This window comes from Aulonocara stuartgranti (assembly GCF_965226115.1).
Source record: "Aulonocara stuartgranti genome assembly, chromosome: 20".
Taxonomy (NCBI): Eukaryota; Metazoa; Chordata; class Actinopteri; order Cichliformes; family Cichlidae; genus Aulonocara; species Aulonocara stuartgranti.
In genome coordinates, this window is record NC_138956.1 from 12,933,235 (window position 1) to 12,954,728 (window position 21,494).

At 39.4% G+C, this 21,494-nt stretch overlaps 1 protein-coding gene across 3 annotated transcripts in view; it reads left to right on the forward strand.

The window, feature by feature from the left end:
• The window catches only part of LOC309697337 (MICOS complex subunit mic25a-like), a 75,002-nt gene extending 53,766 nt beyond the window's left edge, over positions 1-21,236 (forward strand). For all 3 annotated transcript variants that reach the window (XM_082519191.1, XM_082519192.1, XM_082519193.1), the window contains one exon: positions 20,366-21,236. In XM_082519191.1, the coding sequence (XP_082375317.1) occupies positions 20,366-20,389 (24 nt within the window). In that variant the 3' untranslated portion in view covers positions 20,390-21,236. The remainder of the gene's footprint in view (positions 1-20,365) is intronic.
• Positions 21,237-21,494: the final 258 nt, after the last annotated feature.

Below are 21,494 nucleotides of genomic sequence, written 5' to 3' on the forward strand. Positions count from 1 at the left end.
TTTTATTTATTTATTTTTTTAAGTTGGGCTATACGAGCTACTTTTCAATAGTTGATTTATTACCTGCAGTAGATGGGATCGGCACAACCTGGTTTGGAGAAGCAGCCTGGGGTAATGCATGGAAGCTGAGCAGTGCATACTTTAGGACTGGGACATCACTGAAAGCCACCTTGATTTAAGCATATGTGATATTTAAAATATTTCCATTCTTTTGCTGTTAGACAGCCTTTGAGGACAGGAAGCTGAAGCCAGTTTCCAAAACAGCAATTTGAACTTGCAGGAGTACCGCTGAGTGACTTAGGTAGTTTAACACGTTTAATCAAAAACACCAAAGTCACACAATACCACAAACAAACGAACAGATTGAGCATGTCCCGTTTTCTGCGAGGGGAAAATTACTGTTTTTGTCAACAGAGTCTGGTGGCTTTAATGAGACTTCAGGCTTCAGTTCCCAGTATAAAAGGACTGTCTGTATAGCCTTCAAATAATCCAACCTAACACTTTAATGCACTCCTGTCATCAAAGGAAGTGCAGGGGAATACTTGATGATGGTGTCCCTGCAACAATAGAAGGACCCTTAGAGTTTGCCTGGTTTATGTGGCTGATTTTATCGTTAACTTTGATTTTTCTGTGCAGAGGCCAGAACTGTGACAAAATTGCACCGCTAATAAAGATGCTCTGATGTGTTCTGTCAAAAAACAATGTATAAAAGAGTGACACAAACACAGCCCCTTAACTATACGTTGCCTTAATAGCAATTTTTTTGTCAGACAGTGGCGCTTAGTGCTAAATTTCAAGCATTGTCACTGAGGCGTGTGTTTGTTTTTGTTTGTTTTGGGGGGTTTTTAAGCCATATTTCCATGTAACATAATTGCTCATACAAAGGTTCGAAACAGCAGAGTGCCTTCTTCACGTCTGATTAGCTGCCTTGCCATTAACTAAATTAACAGCAGAAACCCCACTGACGCTACTTCTCTCTGACACTCTCAGACCTTCACCTGAAAGTGCGGTGAACACTTTGTAGACAAAATGATCTGTGCAGTGTTTTGAGATGCAGTTTGGGGACAGTTGAGAGGTATAGTAACTTGTTAAAAAGGGATATACATTAACAGGTCACTTTATTAGGTGCAATTTACTAGTACCGGAAGACGGATACACTCTGGTCATAAATTCATGAACATGGTCAACGATAATACTCAGGTAGGCTGAGGTGATTAAAAGATACTCAGTCTATTAGTCAGTTAATTACTCAGTCAAGGGGCTTGATTTTGCCTAGAATATATTGCCCACACTATTATCCCCAGCAAGAGCTTGAATCTTTGGCACAAGAGAGGATGTCTGTGAAGGTTCTCAGTCATCCAGGTCATCGTAGTCAAAGGAGCTTGCAAAGAAAAGCGTCTGGACTTCTTTAAGTTGCTTGAAGACGTTTCACTTCTCATCCGAAAAGATTCTTCAGTTCTAAGGTCAAATGGTGGGGAGTCCCAGATTTAAACCTAGTGAGAGTTTCCCCCCCACAGAGGGACAAAAGGACCTTAGAACTGAAGAAGCTTCTCGGATGAGAGGTGAAACGTCTTCAAGCAACTTAAAGAAGTCCAGACGCTTTTCTTTGCAAGCTCCTTTGACCACAAGAGAGGATGGAGCCATGCTTTATTGTTGTTCTGACCCTGCCATCCAAATGCTGTAACAGAAGTAGGAGACTCATCAGACCAAACAGCATTTTTCTATTGCCCAATTTATGAGTTGCTGTTGACTTCCTATGAGCTTGAAGAAGTCTGGCCATTGTCCTCTGACCTCTGACATCAACGAGGCATATTGATGGATATTTTCTATTTTTCAGTCCATTCTCTGTAAACCCGAGAGGTGGTTGAACATCCCAGCAGATCAGCAGTTTCTGAAATACTTAGACCAGCTTGTCTGGCACCAACAATCATGCCACATTCAAAGTTACTTAAATCACCTTTCTTCCCTTTTCTGACACTTGGTCTGAACTTCACCAGGTTATCTTGACATGCCTAAAGCATGCAGTGAGTTGCTACCATGCAATTGGCTGAGCAGATATCTGTGTAAACAAGCAATTGAACTGGTGTACTTAATAAACTGACCTTTTAGTGTATTTGGGGATCTTTTAAATCTGATATTTTTATTGAAAGCATGCATATTAACATTCTTATATGTTCTTTGGAACTGAAGAAGACTTAATGAAGTAGCTGGTCTGATTTTAAGTCAACAAGAGAGCATCACCCAGTTGATGCAGCAATAACGTCTGCAGAATTTTAGGAGGGTATGAAGCCAAACCACCCACTCTGTAGACACTGTCTGACTGTGTAAATAAGATTATATAGTAGTGAGGATAGATTTTATAGGCTTTTTTAATGATTATTTTATTTATCATGTTTTTAAGCTCTCTTTTTTCCACCAGAGGATGTAGTTTATGTGATCAGGCATTGCAGCCAGATTTGTCCTTCATCTTTAGTGTCAAATCATTTTTAAAGTAACTTTTAAAATTCCTCGTGTTTCACTGCCGTTCAGCCTCACACATAGAAAAGCAGTGATTTGACTGAATTACATTACACTGAGCTGTGCAGGTTTTTGAAGATAAATATAAAAAGATGCTGGAGCATCAAAAGGCAGTTTAAAGGTTACTAACAAAGTTAATTGATGATTAAATATCACAGAATACATTTGCAATTGGAAAGAAATAAGAGAGGCATATAAAGCTTTTTAAATTTGATCTAACTTCCAGTTAGTTGGAGTTACTTTACCTCCAGTAAGTCAGTTTCATTTCTGCCTGGCTCATTTTCTGAGCTCTTAGTTTTTCTTTGTTTTGGTGCTAATAAAGGATTTTTTTACAGGCTGGATTCCTTATACCATTTTTTTCCTTTTACTTCTGTAGGCTCCTGAGATGAATCATCAGTCTGTCTCTGATGATTTGGCTTGGGTTATCTACTAGTTACTGAATCTTCACTCTTTTTATCTCTCTCATTCCCTTATATTTTTATCCACAATGGAAAACTCAGATATACATTCACTTAGAAAAATTGAACCTTTATACTTCACTTTTTGGCACCGCCTAATATTGAGTTCAACCTACTGCTGTTTTATTTAACAGCATCGAAAAGTCCTGTGTACATTTCTGCAGCAGCTACAAGTTGACAGAACGCTAGAGAGAAAATGTGAGGAGGAAGCTGCAGGACGGGCTACTCGCAAAGTTTGTACGGTAGAAGCATTTGAAGGTACAGCTGCTCATTATGCACTCGAGCAGCGTATTACTATCTCATGCTGGTCTCTGCTCACATCTCCTCTGTATTGCTCAGGGGCAGTGAGGCTTACCCTGGAACACAGTAATACAACGTGTGATAATCAGCTTGCTGAACATTGATACCTCTGCTGTTGTACTGCTGTATTGTGTGCATGGATACATGCACTCGTGTGCTCGTTCAGCAGCGTCTGAACTTCTGTTTATGTCGTGTATGACAGCATGCAGTCATAAATTCACATTTTTAAATATGCAGCAATGTTTATGTTCTTATATTCGTTGCTTACTAGGATTGGTGTGTGTGTGTGTGTGTGTGTGTGTGTGTGTGTGTGTGCGTGTGCGTGACAGAGAGTGGGAGACTTTCCTCCATATATTAGCTGGTGTGAGATAACAAGGAGTGAAGGAAGACTCTTTGAAGACAGTCTTTAAAGACTACAGCAGAGCATAATAATATATTGGCCCCCGAGGCATCTCCCTGACTTTCACCCTGTCAATTTGGAAGTTTATAAAGTTCTTCCTCCGTTTTGTGTCTTTAAAAGCTGTCACAGTTAGTTTGGTTATCGCTGATAACTTTTTCCCAGTGCAGTAGCAGTGACACAGTAAACTCGCCAAGTGCTAGTGAGACAACAATTAGCAGAACCACATGGATAGTTTTCAAAGTTGATTGCTTAGAAGAGCTTTTAACTTACAGAGTATCAGTCTGTCCTGTTGTTAAGACCATTGTGAAACCATTTTACCTGCTAAAGTTTGACAGCCATTTGTTTCTTGTTCGTGGAGTTTGGTTATAAACTCCATATGAAGGTTTGTTAGTAATTGCATTCTAATATAAAAATGCAGACAGATTACCAACATGTTGCAGTCCCTCTGAGTACGTAACCACCGATGAGTGCAACCCATTTTCAGCAGGTTTCTTTGGGACTCGGCTAAACTCTTTGCCATATGGTTGTATTCTAGATAAAAGCGGTATTGCCGAGCGCCTCTGTCATTTAGCAGTTCAAGTGCTGTCCTGCAGCAAGTATGACCTTTTTAGAATTTCTGTTTCAAATCTATGAGGTTCTGGCTGAACTAATAGAGTTAATCACTGTGTTATCACAAACAGACTGCACATAATTTCCAAACTGGTCCCATTCAATCCCAAACTGATAGCCTACCGATTATCTCACTGATGTTTTATCTGCGTCTTCATGCACCAAAGACGCTTTTAAAACAGCAACTCAGTGCGATTGGTCGCACACCTGCTTCCTGTTATCAAAATCATTTCAATCACAAGTTCGTTGCCCACAGTCACCATCATTTAGTTTGTGCCTCAGGCTGTAGCATAACTGACTTTGTGTCATTCACTTCATTTCTTTGAGCAGCATAATTATCAGCTAGGCCTACTTTGGTTTTCTAGTGGTGCTAGAAAACCAAGCATTGCTAATACGAAAAATCTGTCAGCTGCTAATGACACTGTTTGGCTAACACTTTCCACTTGGCTAACAGCTACTGTGATAGTGTGACAAATGAGGGTTTTTATGACTGCGTAAAAGAGTACAAAATATGCTTATGTAAAGCTTTTGTACAGATATAAACTAAACATTACTCTTCTAATGTATTTTAAAATGACTGCATCTTAAGAAGGCTTGTAGGCAGAGAACCTGGGGAAAATTCATAAATGTATTTCATCTTGCTTATAAGCAGAGCTGATGAGTAATGTCTTCTGTTTTGTGAATCAAAGTTTTAATCCTTTCAAAATTTTGCAGTGGACTGGACCATGCAAGAGAGATTACACTACAGCTGGTTAGTTATTTAATAATGATAGGAAATAAGGACGTCTCCAGAGGGGAGAGAAACACATGGTGACTTTTCATTCCTGAGCTTTTAAGTGAGTGAAAGAGGACTTAATTGGGACAAAATTGGTCCTGTTCCTTTTTTGTCTCTCAGCAGAGGTGACTGTGATGTGTTTTGATCAGTGCCACAGCAGGTCAGTAGACAGACATGCATATCGCAGACGTCTTCCTGCTGGGTTATGCTTCCATCTTTATGTGTACCCGTGTGCACGTGTTTGTGTGTTTGATGACAAATGAGCGGAGGATCCCACAGAGACGGTGCAGACAACCTCTAGTCATTATCCTCTGGGAGGCTGTGCCTGATGTGGGCACTACTACATGTAACGCTTACACACTGTCCAGACACTCTGTGGGATTCTCTAGTCATTTATCAGCACTCTCAGATGTGAATACATACACAACACACACACACACATGCTGTCTGTGTGGCTGGTGGGATTCTCAAGTCATTTAGCCTCAATCTAAGAGACAGCCTGCTTTTGATCAATGTCAGACACTCACGCTCACCGTGGAGAGAGGAGTGAAAGGCAAGAAACGAGACAGACATGAGAGAGTGCTACTAAAGAGATTTGTAAAAGTCATTTGGAATATCTGAGCAGAGAAACAGAACAGACTGAAAATGTACCAAAAGATGGAAAATACACATGAAAGAGTCCTTTAATCTGAACCATCTAAATAATGTGCCACTTTAGATCTTTGCTAAGTTTGTGTCATACGAAACATATTTCACAGAAGCATAAGTATTATACTAGATACTGTAGGGCTGTTCAATATAACGATATATATCAGATGACGATATGAAAACATCTATCATTTCATATCACGCTATCGTTTGTTTCGTTTTGTCACAAAATAAACTGTTTACAGCAATATTTTTTCATCGTTTTGATGGTCACTGTATAATTTCTTAAAGTTCTCTCTTTCTCTTATATTTAATATAACCACACTACGGCTGGACAAGCGACGGCTTTTATGCATTGTCGTTAGCAACAATGACGATAAAACCATCACATGGCTCCGCCGTCCGCTTCTTTATTTTCCACATAAACTTTTCAAAATAAAGATGAAGATTCTGTGCAGATTTTTCAAAATAAACTGAATCATGTGACATAGTATGCAAAGTGTTTACTGACGAGAAGCTAAAAAGAGCCGTCAGGGGCTAAAATAATGAACCTTAGAAACAGGCTTTTCCCCGCAGCACGCCGTGTAATAAATACTCACAAAGAAAATTGCGGCCGTTTCAACTTATGTCACACTCGACTCCAGGTACACGACGCCCAGCTGAAAACACTGCACACAAGTCGAGTTGCCCAAGCCTCACAGAATTTACAGAAAATGTAAAATATTTGTGATATATATCAATGTCTGTACTAGAGCAGGGCGATATCACCAAAAATATTTTATCACGATATACATTTGAAAATTTGCGATAACGATATAACTGACGATATAATTGACACTAGACAAAATACTTTACAATACACAACTTTATTAGTGCAAAAAAACCCATCAATGTATTTTCACTTAAACAAGCAGCTGTTTTTTTTATGTGCATTAAAGTTATATAAACATTTAACAGTTCAAATGCAAATTCCTCGCTGACAGTTTAACCAAAAGGCATTTCCAGTGGAAATTGGCCGACATATCCTCAGCATAACCATGTATAATATCCACAAAACTTAAAAAGAGGTTATACACACACAATACGGTAATATTATTTTGAAGCACAGTACGTATCACTCCGCGAGGCTCCGGCTTACGGTAGCCGTAATGCTCCGACAATCCATCAAGTGGTGCGACTTCGTAGCTTAGCAAAGCCGTACTAAAACATTTGACAGATTTCAAGCGCCGTGTACCACATAAAATCGTTTCGAGGTCAGTAAACACAACCAGAATTCAAACATAAGGCACACGGGATTATAAGGGGCACTGTCGATTTTCAGACAAATCAAAGGATTGATTTTAAGTGTGCCATATTTTCCAAAAAACACGATAATAACGACGGCCCGCTAGCATGGTCTACCAAAAATAGTGCTTTGTTGTGTGTCTGACGGACGAAAGCCAAACCAGTTCCACATCACTGAAGTTGCAGCATTTTTACAAACCAATTCTGGTTCATCCGTTTCATTCAACGATCCGCTTTCGCCCTTCTCATTCTCCGTCGCCGCCATGTGCGCATGTGCGTTTTACCCATATTCTATCGCGATATTTCATTTTCTTATCGTTGCCCAACATTATACCGGTATTACCGTGAACGATATGATATGGCCCAGCCCTAGTCTGGACGATAGATGTCTTATATCGGGATATGAGATTTTGGTCATATTGCACAGCCCTAAGATACTGTGTGTATGAAGTTAACCAATAGTGAAATCAAAATCTTGGGAAAAAGGTCACAAACAAGCTGTTTGTCCATCACTGTCAACTTCAAATGTTCAGATGTTAGATTTAAACAGCTCATGTGGTCTCTGTAGTTACAGAGAATTGAAGCCTCTCCCACATCAAAATTGGTTAAACAAGCAGTTTCTGAACATGCAAATTGAGTGCAATGAATTCATGATTCAGTCTAATATCAGGCAACATCGTGTTTGAAGTCGTTTGGCTTGTGGACCAGGAAGTGTGCTCTTAATATGGGAAAATATAGATGCAGATATAATGAAGGATATGGCGCTATGTGTGACCATCCACAGGCCTGGCTCGTTGTATCCCAAACTTAGTTATATTTGAATTTATCTTTGAGTACCTTAGATAGAAACTGCGTTAAAGGTAAAGCCAGCCTTTATAACTTAACAGCTATAACAACAAGATATTTGCACAAAGCTGCGGTTATGGTAAATGATACACAAATGCACAGTTTTTATTTCATTTCTTCTCCAGTGCTTTAGAGTCACATCTTAGAATCTTGCCTTTCCCGTGTAGCCTGTTAGCTGTCCACGTTGACGACTCATCTGCCCCTGACAGCCATGGAGAGGTGCAGTAGGGAGTTGGCGGGCTTGGTGATGAGATATCAGAGTTATCAGCTATCACAGCATAGGAGAGTCACCCAAATAACCCAGCGTACTGAGACCGATTATCCTTGTTTTGAGGAAGGAGCCATAATTAATACCTTAAATTCCCTTCTATGCTATTTTGTTTCTGTTTGTTTTCTGTTGTTTGTTTTATAATCGTTCAATCTAAAACGCCATAGTAGGTCCTTAGACCATTAAGCAATCACTGACAGTCGTAGCAGTCGAGACTGTGGGCAGGTAAGAGCCGGGACACCTGTCTGTGTGAAGTGGAGCTTTCCTTGGATCGGCAGCATCACTCACTTTTCTAATGTGCCCAGTTAATCTTTGCTCTCAGTAAGACGTGTGATATAACACGACCATCTATAAAAAAAATGGATGAGATGGTAAATGAACCATTTGTGAATTGTAAAATGTAATTTTTCTTTTTAAATTGACACTGTTCCAGAGAATTGTTTGCAATACTCAGCCTCCCTCATTTATATGAAAAGGGATCTGGGTGGCTTCATTTCAGGGCTGCGTTGTAGTCAGTGAATAGGAGCATCCTGTGGACATAAAGAGAAATGGTGTAGCATTTTTGTAGCAAGGAACACTGTTGTGATTCACAACAGCGTGGCCTGTCGAGCTGGAAACTCTGTGCAGTTTCTGCGGCTTTGTGTGCTGGTATGATTCTCGGTGGATAGCCCACCAGAAGATAAGGGGAAAGAGAAAATTGCTTCATCTTCTTTTGATAAGTCTATTCTCAAAGAAAGTCCACACTGACAATGTTGATATGCTGATAATAAATGTGTATCTGTAGCCGATCTGAATGCACAGCGACTTTCGCAAAGCCAGTGAATCACAGCAGTGTAAAACCTCATATTGATTTCTTTTTTCTTTTACCTTCAGTTTTATTGTTGATTGAACAGGAGTCATGCCGGTACAGAGATCACAGCAGCTCAGTCACTCTGCTGGTAGATAACAAAATAGACAAACAAAGTGGAGAAAAATACAAAGAAGAGGCTCAGGACAGCGAATTGGACTGAAGAAGGAGAAAATACACGTTGTGGATACAGAGAGATCTGTAGCCGGCTAGATGTGAAAGGCCAATGAGAAATAAACAGAAAGGCCTTGAGAAGTATCGGACACAGAAAGAGATGGAGTAGAAGGAGAGAGAAATGAAAAGACACATTAAGGTTTGAAGTTAAACCTGAGATTAAATGGTGACATGTAGGCGCTGGAAGTTGGTTTAAGTGGAACAAACAGCTAAAGAAACTAAGAAATGTTCAGGGAGAAAAAAACTGAGATGAATTTGTGTTCAGGACTGAGGCGAGAGACGGGCAGATAAACAGGAAGCAGAGTAGAGAAGAATGAGTAGAGTCGAGGGAAAGTAAAAAACATGATAGCAAACAGTGAGCAATTGAAGAAGTGAAGGGAGAAAATGGGAGAAGGAGAAAATGATGAAGAGGAGGAGGTGGACAGTTAAAGAATAGAGGTAAGGAGGCAGGTGGGGAAGGGGGTAAAGCTGGACAGACGAGGGGAAGGAGAGAAAGGAGGAGGGACGGGGAGGCGACATGAGGCAAGTTGGGGAGATGATGGGGAGAGAAATAGGTGACTGTCAGGAGGTAAAAAGCGAGAAGGGGAAGATGAGTGGATACCATGAGGAGATAAGTGTTTATGGAGGAAGGGTTGGAGATGGGCAGGGGATGAAGAGATGTACACAGACACACAGAGAGAAAGGGGCATAGACGTTGGCCCCTCAGCAGTCAAAACTTAATGAAGAAGAATGAGGAGCTTCAGCTTCCTGCTGGACCTGCTGCTGACCACACGCACGTTCTCACTTAAGTATGCACTCCTCAAGTTTTGACACAAAATTTATGAAGCGAACAAACAGTTGGACTCCTTTCACCTCATTGCTATGCATGAATAAATATTACAAAGTGTCTCGTAGCTTTCTTAAAACTAGGCCTAATTAACGACCAGAGTTTCTCTCATTTTTTTGTATTTGTTCCGAGATAAACCGTCTGAGATTAAACACTTGGGCATAGGCGTTTCAGACCAACCTTCTAAATTAGTGTGAGTTGCTTTAATTGGGGCTGAAGTCTACGCAGGGCTTTTATATCCGCTTTCCTAAGGCAGAACTTTTCTGCAAAGTTGATGTACCATAGAGCAGATAGTACTTTTCATCTCTTAGCTCTCTATTTGTGACTCTGTGACTTCCTGCCCACTAGAGAGAACAGGAGTAAAACCTACAAAGAAAAGATGTTAAATTATAACAAATTGTAAGGAAGCAGTGTTCAGTGGGTTTTTTATGAAAGGTGTTGAATTGATTTTTAAAAAGTGACATTCATTTGGAGCCCATTTATGTCAGCTTCGTGTTTCTGTTCTGCTCTCACTTGTAGGTCTGTTGTGCCTCATTAATGGTGACTGCCTACAGACACTGAAGAAAAAAGTCTTAAAAGAACTGTTGAACTTTTTCTCCCTCTCAGCTCACAGTTTTGAGCAAAAGTTGACAAAGACTCAACAAAACACGATGGTATAACATGTTGTGTAATGATGGTCTGTTGACCGAAACAGGTTATTATTATTATTAATGTGGTACTATGAGTTTGGCATGTGATAAAGCAATTGCCACCATGCTTTTTTAGCACTATTTTCCCTGCTGGACTCCTGCATGTTTTGCCCCACAAAGTCTAATGTTATGACTAGATAGCCAGCAAAACGCACATCACATGATTTTGTTTTACGTTTACATCCTGAGGAAGTTACAGAACTATCATTCTGAATGGAAACTGATATAGAGTTTAGATGCTAGCTGTCACGTGTTTCATGTAATGTTCAGCGTAGGGCAGAGGTGGGTAGTAACTAATTCAGTTTGCTCAGTTACATTTACTTGAGTAACCTTTTAGAAAAAAAATGTACTTTTAGGAGTAGTTTAACTACACTGTACTTTTTCTGAGTAATACTATTATGATGTATCGCTACTCTTACTTGAGAAAATATTCTGGCTACTCTACTCGGTGTGAATAACTTTAGTGAAAACAAAAATGAATCTTACTTTGACACAAACTTAGTTTATGTCAAAGTAAGATTTGTTGTTTTATTTTCTATCTGCTGAGCCTGTTGTGCAATTTGGAGAAGTATCATATATAACCTAACAAATATAGACCTATAGGGATAGGTAATATACCTACTCTAAATAATAGTTTAATATTGATTTGGAAAAGTGTTTCTCCTGCCGATATTTATTATTTTGTAATCGTTATTTATATGAAGCATTTTCTTTTCCTTTTCAGACTTTAAAATACCAAAATTTGCACTAAATGTTATATTTTTGTCTGTCTGATTATCTCATTGTTAAAGATTAAGTCAGATGTTATGATCAGTTACTCACTACTTTTTTACTCTTCAGTAATTTTGTGGACGGCTACTTTTTACTTTTACTTGAGTAAAACTATGTTGAGGTAGTGTCGCTATTACTTGAGTACAATTTTTGGCTACTCTACCCACCTTTGGTGTAGGGTAACATTTACTGTACAGTGACATTGACTTGATGAATCAATGAAATATACCCCAAATAATTCTAATCAAATTTTACCAATTTTAAAGCCTAGAGCTGTCGGCTGGCTCTATTTTTCTATGTTACTAGTTTAGTTCTAAAACCCAATGTTCTCATTTAAAAACAGAAATAATAAAAACATATTTTGACTCCTGAACATAAAAAGAAAGACCAAATGATGGCAGATGCTAAACTTGTCAATATTTTCATAAAATTTGGCTCCTGTGATTTAGGATTGTATCAAGTATGAAATGCAATTGTCAAATTTGAAATCTCCTGACGTATCTGTTTTTAAACTTCTGACGTCTTATCTGATAGAAGATTCATTGCTTGTTCCAGGAAATCTGTAATGCTGCAGAACAACGTTACAGGATTTTAAAGCATATTAAAATATCTTGAAGGTTTTTCATCTTTTTTCACAATAAGCTAAACGTACTATGGCTGTCATTAATGTTAAAGTTACATATCGGGTTTTTTATCTACCATTTCTACTGTTACATAATGAAGAAAGGTGAAAGTTTATTATTATTATCATGAAACAACTATAAATATGAGAAGATATAAGCTTACAGTTCATGATTAAAAGTCAAATATCTAAATGTACATTGGTAAAATATAAAATAAGTATAAATATATTTGAGAGACCAAGGCCAATCAGATATTTTTAACTGTCATGTTTGGATTTAGCCCATCAAAATCTGTAAGAAACGCTTTCTCACAAGCAACTTCTGAAAAGTTATTGCTGAAAATTCAACTTTACCTTTTGCACAGCATTTTCTAATTTTCCAGATTCTTGATCAAATTACTGCAGCAAACATATAAATATATTAACATTATAACATTTATGCTGCTGTGTGCCTATTAAACTGAAAAATATACAGAACCTAAAACTCTGTTTTTCCACCTGTGATGTAGGTGTATAAAAACTTTTTTTCCATTAGTGCAGTGAGTAAGTCACTCTCCCTGTGGATGCAAAGGTCAAAATGCTCACTGAGAACAACACATTTGTAAAAGTTCACATCCTTGCAGTTTGTTTGGAGTCTGTAGATTGTTTTTGGCCGTTACATTGTCATGTTTTGTATTCATTGCTGCATGTTTAAAGACTTTTGCTGACACAAAATCAGAAAAACATATAAAACATAACTTGTTTGTGCCTCATTGCATGTCGTCCGTGTGACTCAGAGTGTTTTTGTGTATCTGTGTGTTTATTGTCGGGTCCAGAGAGAGAGTTTAATGCTGTTGTCATGGATATCTGAGTCAGTGAAGAACAGCTTTTTTTTTTTTTTATAAAGAACAGAGGGATGGACTTCAGGACACTCTAATGTGTGTTTTTAAATAAAATAAAAAAAATACGCCTCTGTTCTTTGGAACATCTATGCTTTGTTGTTCTGCCTGACAAAATGCCCACAGTGAAGGGGGAGAGAAAAAATGTCCATCAATCATCTCACCTTTCATGTGTAGACTTACCTTTTTATAGACACAATCAAATATAGACACATACACAGTAGACATGCCCGGCTATATTTACATCAGGATCTGGGTTTTGTTCAAAAGTTTGTCAGTTCGTGAGTGTAAATGGTCATCGGTTTGTTTTTGCTGTACTCTGTTTGTTTTTGTTTTTTTATCTTTCTTTAAAGATTTTCCTTCATCTGTCAGTTTAGTTTCTCTGCCTTTGCTTCATTTTAAACCAGCACCTTTCATCTCACTTCTTAGTCTGTCTGCAACTCTTTCTCTTTTCTTTCTCCGCGTCTTTCCCGCTCTCTTTGTCTCTCTTGTTTTATTCAGTCTTGTCTCCTGTTTCCATTTTTTTTTTCTTGCTTTCTCTCACCCGCTTCCTTCATTTTTCTCTCCCCCGCACCGCAGCTGACTTATTGATTTCATTTTCATACTGTTGGCAGTTGTTCCCTCCTTCATAAACCATCAGCGTTGCCTCCTTTCAAGCCGGCATTGATCATTGTACAGCCGATCACAACCAATCTCCACTGAGCATCATTATCTGCTCTCGCTCTTCCTCTTTTGTTGTCTCCTCTGTCTTGTATTCTGTGCTTTGTGGGTTGTATTTTTCAATCTAGCTATTCGGTGCTGTGGAGTTCTGTACATTTAGTTATTTGGGTAGTGAAGTTTTGTCTCCCCCCGCCTTATATTCTTGAATATTATGAGAAACAAAACTAAGCAGCAGGCTTTTCTACCTTCAGAAGTCGGGACTTTAGGACAGGTTGTTTGGCGTAACACGTGTTTCTCTTCCACTAGTACCTGCTTGCCTAAGCTTGACTCAATTTTGGGGGGTTTTCATTACCTGGAACCAGGTACTTTTTTTTAAGTAGGGTTCCAACAAAAGTATGAGAGCATCGGGATTTGGCCAGTCCTCATGTAACTGGTGTTAATGAAAAAGAGTACTGCAATTAAAAGACTTATGTTATGTATTTCAGTCAAAAAGTTCTGCTTTCTGGTTTGCAAATCTCTTCAATAATCACAGTGCAAGTACGTACAACTACTTATACCAGCTGTTTTGTTGCACGTTGAACTTTTTCTAAGAGCTGTAGCACACGTCTTTCTCCTCCTGCACGTCCCCTCTCTCCCTCTGTCTCTGTATTTCCCTTTCTCTGTCTTTTGTCGCGGTGCGAGGAGCGATCGAACATCCCATCAAACCATATCCAGAGCCTCTGCTTCTTCTTTCATCCGGTGGCCCTCAGACACCACAAAGCTTTCAAACAAGGGCAGAGTTGTGGGGGTGGGGGTAGAGTTGAGGGTATTCTCAGCTGCCTCCTGAGGAGCATTTTCACCATCTTTTGTGCTCTTTCCTCGCTGTATCCTGACCTTTCTGAACGCCACCACTCCCGTCGGCTCGCGCCACCAGATCCCCTACTCTGTCTCCCTCTTTCTGTTTGCTCCAACAGGGGTCCCGATAATAATTCAGCACGGTGCCGTATTGTGTACTATTGAAAGCCACCTAGGCTGCATAAGCAATTGACACACTTAGTTGTTTTTTTTTGGTTGTTGTTGTTTTGTTTTGTTTTCTGGGCACACACCAGACCGCCATTCTGGTCGGCATTTTATCGGCCCCTCTTGTGTGTGCTTAGGAAGAGGTTTTGTGGAACCAAGACCACCAGCTGGGATAAGAGAGGACAACAGCGGGGCTTTTAGGTGGGTCTTTCACTGGCTTTTGTCACCCCGAAACAGCCACAACATTATCGGAACAGTCCACTTTCTACCAGCCTCTCCTTTGTGTCCCATTGTGACTCAATCCGTCTGTCTCTCCACTTCTTTTTTTTTTTTCCTTTATGATTTGAAGCCTGCCTTTCCTTTGTGATTGCTCTTCATTCACACCCTGTATTTCTAAAAATATCAATTTCCTTCTCTCCGTCTCTTCTCTAGCCCTATTGTAAATAAAAAAATACCAATGTTTTATTACCCGCTTGCAGAGCTGTTGGGTTTTCATGTGAAACCTGTTTTCATGTAAATATACTGCAGGCATTTGACGTTCTTTTGTCCCACAAATCCACAAAAAGCAGCACGTTATATTTATTGTACTAAACAATGACATCTGAACTTCATTTATTGGATTTATAAAAGTCTCATTTCTTTAGATTTTGTGAGGAAAATGGGAAGTAGATGCAGATGTTTACTGAAATGGGCAAATATCTGTAGAAATGCGTTGCATGGGGCAACAACAGAGTTTGTAGTTTTACATGCTTCAACATCACTTTTGGTACGACCCACTGGTTTCTTCATCCCAGCCTGAACTTTCAGGGCAGCTTCCTTGTCATTCCTTTAAGTAGTTCTCAGGAATAGTTCCCCAGCTTCTTGAAGGACGTTTAAAGCTCTTCTTTGGATGTTTCTGCCTTTTGTTCCGTTCTCTGACACGATTTTGTTAGAGTAAGGCCTTCCCCACATAATATCTCTTCCTGCTGATTTTCAGTTCAGTAGTCATATTAGGATAGAAATCTTGGATCAATCAGAATAACTCACAACAACACATTGATTTGCAGTGACCCTCTCTTCTAAAGAGACTTATTTTATTTCCTAACTTAATTTAGTGTCTCCCAACTCATTACAAAACATCCTTCCCTCTCTTGCGGGGCATATAATTACAGATGAGGTTTGTCAACATAAAATTTGAATTCACTTTTTTAGCAGTTGCTTTCTCCTTTTTTCGTCATTTATCAAGAAAACACTGGAATCTTTGTCTTGTTTTTCAGACGGCTTGCTGCTTTCCTCGGCCTTATATCTTTGGAGTCTTTTTTTTTTTCCCACTAAGTGAAAATACTTAGTAGCTCCCCTCCCACTTCTTGTTTTTGATAGAAGTGGAGGCTAAGTGATGATCTAGGTTGCCTAAAATGAACTTTGTTAGTGGAGCCAATCTAGTACGTGTTCTCCTCCACATTCCCCTCCATCTTCATCCCTCTGTCCCTCAGCAGTGGAGTGGTCAGGCCTATCAACCGCAGAGCCTCACCTGGGAGCCCCAATTGCCTGCCAGTCATCAGATAAAATGGATTTCCAATTGAGTCAAGGCTCCCAGGCTGGGTGCGGAGTGGGGAACAGCCTGACTCTGCTCTCCTACCTCTCCTGACTTTTTGTTGTTATTTATTTCTATCTCCTACAGTGGTCAGCCCCGGTCTCTCTTCTCCTCTCTTCAGTCCCTTCACTCTGCCTCTTTAATCTTCTAGCCGGAGCCACATGAACTGAAAATAGGCTCACTGTAACAGCCCGTAACCATAACCAAGGCACTAGCTGGTCAAAAGTCTGAAAGAACCTCAGCAAGTCTTCCTAGTCGGTGACTACTTTAATTTAGAAGGTGTCTTCAATTAGAGCAGGGGTCTCAAGCGTAAATGAGCTGTGAGCCACTGCTGGCACTGTCATCTCATTCAAAGGCCACTTTAGTGTTCAAGTAGGACAAAACAAACAAGAAAACACCCTCAAATATTTCCAAAAATGTTGTTTTGTTTTTATAAATTTCAAATATTGTATAACAAGACAAAACTGCAAACATGAACACAATCTTTGTTTCTTCTCACTCTTAACTAACTGAAGCCTTTCACTGAACTACCACATAAAAACACTGGAACTCTCCTATTGGCCAGACATGTGGCAGCACTTGTTATAAGTTTATTCATATTTAACAGAATAAAAATAAGTTATAAGTGTTTTGTTTACAAATAACTCTCTCACTGAACTAACACAGCCAATCCCTCAACATGTAAGTGCTCTCTGCTCATATTGTTTTCATATTAAATCATTTTTTGCTTTTTAAAAGAACTAATTTAACATTGTTCTTAACAACAAACAAATCCTCGCTAACAAAAAAAGGTTCAAGGGTCAAATTTCATTAGATTTCTTTACGTCAATATACAGGCCACAAGCAGGGGTGACATGGGCCACAAGTGGCGAGTTTGAGACCCCCTAGATTAGAGCAACAGGTGGGAAATCCATTAGTTACTTTTTGCTCGTTAGTACAGTAGATGTGGAAAAATACAGTTTTCAGAACTGCTCAGAGGGCTAATTAATCTGTTTAATAATTTGTTGTGTGTAAACTTTGTCATACTACACAGGCCACATGCAGCCTGCTTTCAGCTTGAGTGAGCCTGACCGGTGACATCTCCTCTCTGAAGTTTAGCTACATATCTAATCCCCGAGATTCTTAAAGTGAAGAAGGGGGGGTCATTTCAACATCACATCTTAGTTTTTCTGCATTGTGTAAAAATGCTGTAAATGAAAGGAGTTTGTCAGCGTGACTCTTTCTTTCTCTGTAATAATTGTGTCAAATTCTAGAGAAAGTCCCTGTAGTTCCCGGCCCAGACCGTCTCGTAATCATAAAACAACGTTTTTATTAATTCACAGAAAATATTTAACTGTGGAAAACAATAAAAAAAACAATAACGAATGAATGGTAATCAGGAAGAAATGTTTTAACAGTTATGAAACACTGGTAAACGTCCAAATGTTTGCCCCCCTTCACATTTTCCAAAGCTGTCAAGTGAGCTGGATCGAAATCCAGGCGGATTTTGGCTCCCTGCTTTAAACACTCACAAGACTCTGACAACAGAGTCCATCTGCTTTGAGAATTTAAATCGTACAAAAGAAAAATGATCAGGTGAACTTGATCCTGGAATGTAAAAGATCCCATGTCAATGTTTTAAAGCCATAATACAGGTTCATTTGTTAGCTGGTTTGCAAAGGTGCCGTTCAGCATGCTGTACATTTCTAACTAGAGTTCTTGTCTCTCTTATAAGGGTTTTTCATTTTCTTTGTCATTTTCGATGTACAGATTGTAATTGTGTCCTATCATTTTTCTGTTTTGCGTATCCAACTCACTCTTGTTTTCTTTCATGGTCAAGACTCTTTTCATGTCTGTTACTTTTCAGCGAGCGAGCCAGTATTAGATTTCTTCTTCACTAAGGTAAACAACAGGAGAGGAGATACGCCTTCATGGCTTACATTATTATAAATGAACACAAACTACTCGTGTGAGCAAAAGTGTATAGAGGAGAATGAAGAGACACTGGAAGGACAAAAAAAAAAATCGGTGAAATAGAAGAGTCGAGGAAAGTGACAGAAGAATTGAAAGTGAATGGGAGATGAGGAGACTAAACCAGAGGCATCAGATGAGAGGACAAAAGAGGGGAGTCATATTGATCACACTGCTCTGTAAGTCTCTCTGTGGTTATAATGGTTTGAGTTTCACAGCTGGAGTTAACTCTGCAGTGCTTAGAACAGATACCACGTGCTCTCAGCACACACATGCACATATAGCACATCCATATACGCAGTGTGTCTAGCAGGCGGCTTCAGGTCAATGCACCCCCAGCTCTCAGTCAATTGAGCTCGTTGCATCGTTCCACTTGGGCTAACCCTCCTCCCTGCTGCTGTCTAGTCTTTGAGGCCAAGTGGGGCAGAGTTGGATCAATTTTTTTTTTTGACTTGGAATCCAAAGCAAATTTGCAAGAGATCCATTTTACGATAAAGAACCTTGGGTTAAAAACAGATTTTTTTTCTTATAGATGATTTCTGATCATAGAACTAAGCTTAATGGGCAGTTTGAGTTGAAATATATGAGAGGATCAGGACAAGTTATTGCTGTTCATTTTTAAGGGAACATCCATGTAGCGAGAGACATGTAAAGTCTGTTTGGGGCCTTTAGCTAAAAAATAAATAAATAAACAAAGGTAAACACCTGTTTCTGCGTTACATGTGCTTCCTTGTACTTGATTGCTTCACATTTGCACTTGAAAAATAATCATAGTATATCTGATCCTCCATTTACAGCGAGTGTTGAACTTTCCTGTGGAAATGAGCTTATATAATAGCTAGGAGTCATCTCATTAGGTAATGTCTCTGTTTTCAAAGGAAAAGTTCTGAAAGACCTTCACATATGAGACCAATTATCTGTCCATTAGTTTTATACAATATAGCTGTATATATTTTTTAAAATGTATTACCTTAGCATTTCAAAAAGCTCCCTTCCAAAAGGTTGTAGAAACAGCTCTGTATGATGTCAGGGCTCAAGTCAAATTAGCGTGAGATTAGTTTAGTTTGTTGGTATCGCTCTTAGAATCACTGCGCCAGCAATTCAAGGTGTTAATTGATCGTTGCCATTTCACGTGAGGGCTCACAATCTGAGCGAACCCCTCTCATGGTACATAAGACAAGGTCGCTGGAATGATGGTGTCAGACGCGTCTTCTTTCCAGGACGATTTGTTGCTAGGGTTTCAAGGACCGCATTGATCTTCGGTTGAAGGATGAAGGTTGCACTCCGTGGATCAATTGCATGCAGCTGTTTTTAAATAGCAGGAAGGTACGCCTGATAGGCTGCGCATGCTGGAGCTTGGAGGTCATTTTGTTTGAAAGCTGCAACAACTGCAGCAGAAAAATGCTCGTACGACAGAGACTTTTTCTTGAAGGTTTTTTTTTTTTTCACAATTGTGAATCTAGTGACCAAAACTTTTTTTTTTTTTTTTTTCCCCCCCTTCATATTGATTTAGATGGACAAATGTTTGAAGGCCAGGACACTGACACCGTCATCCCTGTTTGGTTTTGTGCTGCTCATACAAATACTAAATACACAGTGTACTGATCAGCCACAACATTTAAACCACCTGCCTGAAATCGTCCCTTTAATGCCACACAAAGACTCCATCAGGGCATAGACCCAGCAGCTCTTGGGAGATTCTGTAGTATCTGGCATTGGGACATTGGCAACGCATCCTTTGGGCCCGGTGGGATACTTAATCGAATTCAGATCTGTGGTGGTTGGAGGCTGGGTCAGTGCCCAGGGCTCTTTGTAAAGCATTACCTGAGCAATTTGATAGGTGGAGTTTTTCTCCATGGGGCTGGATGTGTGTCCACAGTGTGTACAGTGTGTGTGTTCTTGGCCTACAACAACATTTAGTTGCAGTTTGTAAGTCTCAAAGTAGCATTCAAGGTGGTCAGTGATAGTCACTCCACTCGTCAGTTGTTTAAATGTTGTAGCGTCAATTTAAAAAAAAAAAAAAATCTGACAAAATGATGACAGAATTTCTCATAAACCTCTTGAAGTTTCTTTTTATTTTTTGGGTTTGCTTATTTCCATTACCAGAGTAATCCCTAGTCTTACCCGCCTGACCTTTCTGCTGTGGTCAGTTAAAGGTGGCAGAGAATAAACAAAACGGGGACAACCCTTCCACCTAAGAACTCCTTCAAAGGTCAGCAGGCGTGGCTGCTGTGCAGATGGACTAATTCTCTGTTCTTTCTTCTCTCTCAGAACCTGCTGGTCAACCACGGATGAAGAGTGGGAGGAAAAGGGTAAAACCGTTACATGACGACAAGCTTTTACTTAAGCACTAATGGCAGCACTGTGGTCGCATCCTTGTTTTGCTTTATGAAAGAGATAGTTTGCAGTTAGCATGCCTTTTTTTTGTGCTATTTATCTGTGGTGTGATCCGTTACACTATTATTCTGCACTGCTACATACTACAGAGAAGTAAACAAGAAATGAGTGTGTATATTAGGCTCACGGGTTGAGGCGGTGCACTTTCAATTCAGTCATTTATGAGCGCTGTGATAAAGTATCTGCACTCTTCATGATTCCCCCTTTTTTTTTTGTTGGTGCATTTCTCACATTTACATGTTTTAGATCATCAGGCATAGATGACTGTTTACTCTTAATAAATGACATCATTTAAACTCTGACTAATATCAAAATTTGCCTGATGATGTGAAGCATGTAACTGTGCTACAAAATAAGAAATCAAGAAGGGGGCAGATGATTTTTGACAGCACTTGAATGAGATCAGTGGAAAATGTTTCTTAAAATCTGACTTGTAAAGATGCATTCAGGGGCACTCCTCCATCAGCTGAATGTGGAGATCAGGTTACGTCCAAACCCGTGCTAAATTTTGAAGGGTTAAAAAGACTGGAAGTCATATAAGTGAGCTGAATCAGGTGCACAGGGACCGTCCTTGTTTTGATCTCAGATTGAAAGAAGAACTGACTCACTTGTTTTTCTTTTGAGCTTTATAGATTTGTATTTTTTTAATGACACAGGAATATGCTCAGGTAATCCTGGCCATGACTTTAATTCATCAGACCCGTGATGTATTATATGAGTTTATTAAACCATTCATATCCTCTCACGGTTTTGTGTCTTTGTGTGTCTGTGTGCCTAATTCTGCCTTGCTTCCACTTTTAATAGCTGAGTGAATTTAATTTCACTGCAGTGGTTTATTCATTTCTCTAAAGAAATGCAAAAAAAGGAACCTTGGGATATTCTATATAGATGAAGCACCATCCATGATAATCTATTAAAACCTTTCTAAGTCGTTTTGAAGGTACGGTTCAACTCAGGCTCAGTTTGAAAATGAAATGCTGCCATTGAGCAAACCGTTCTGTGA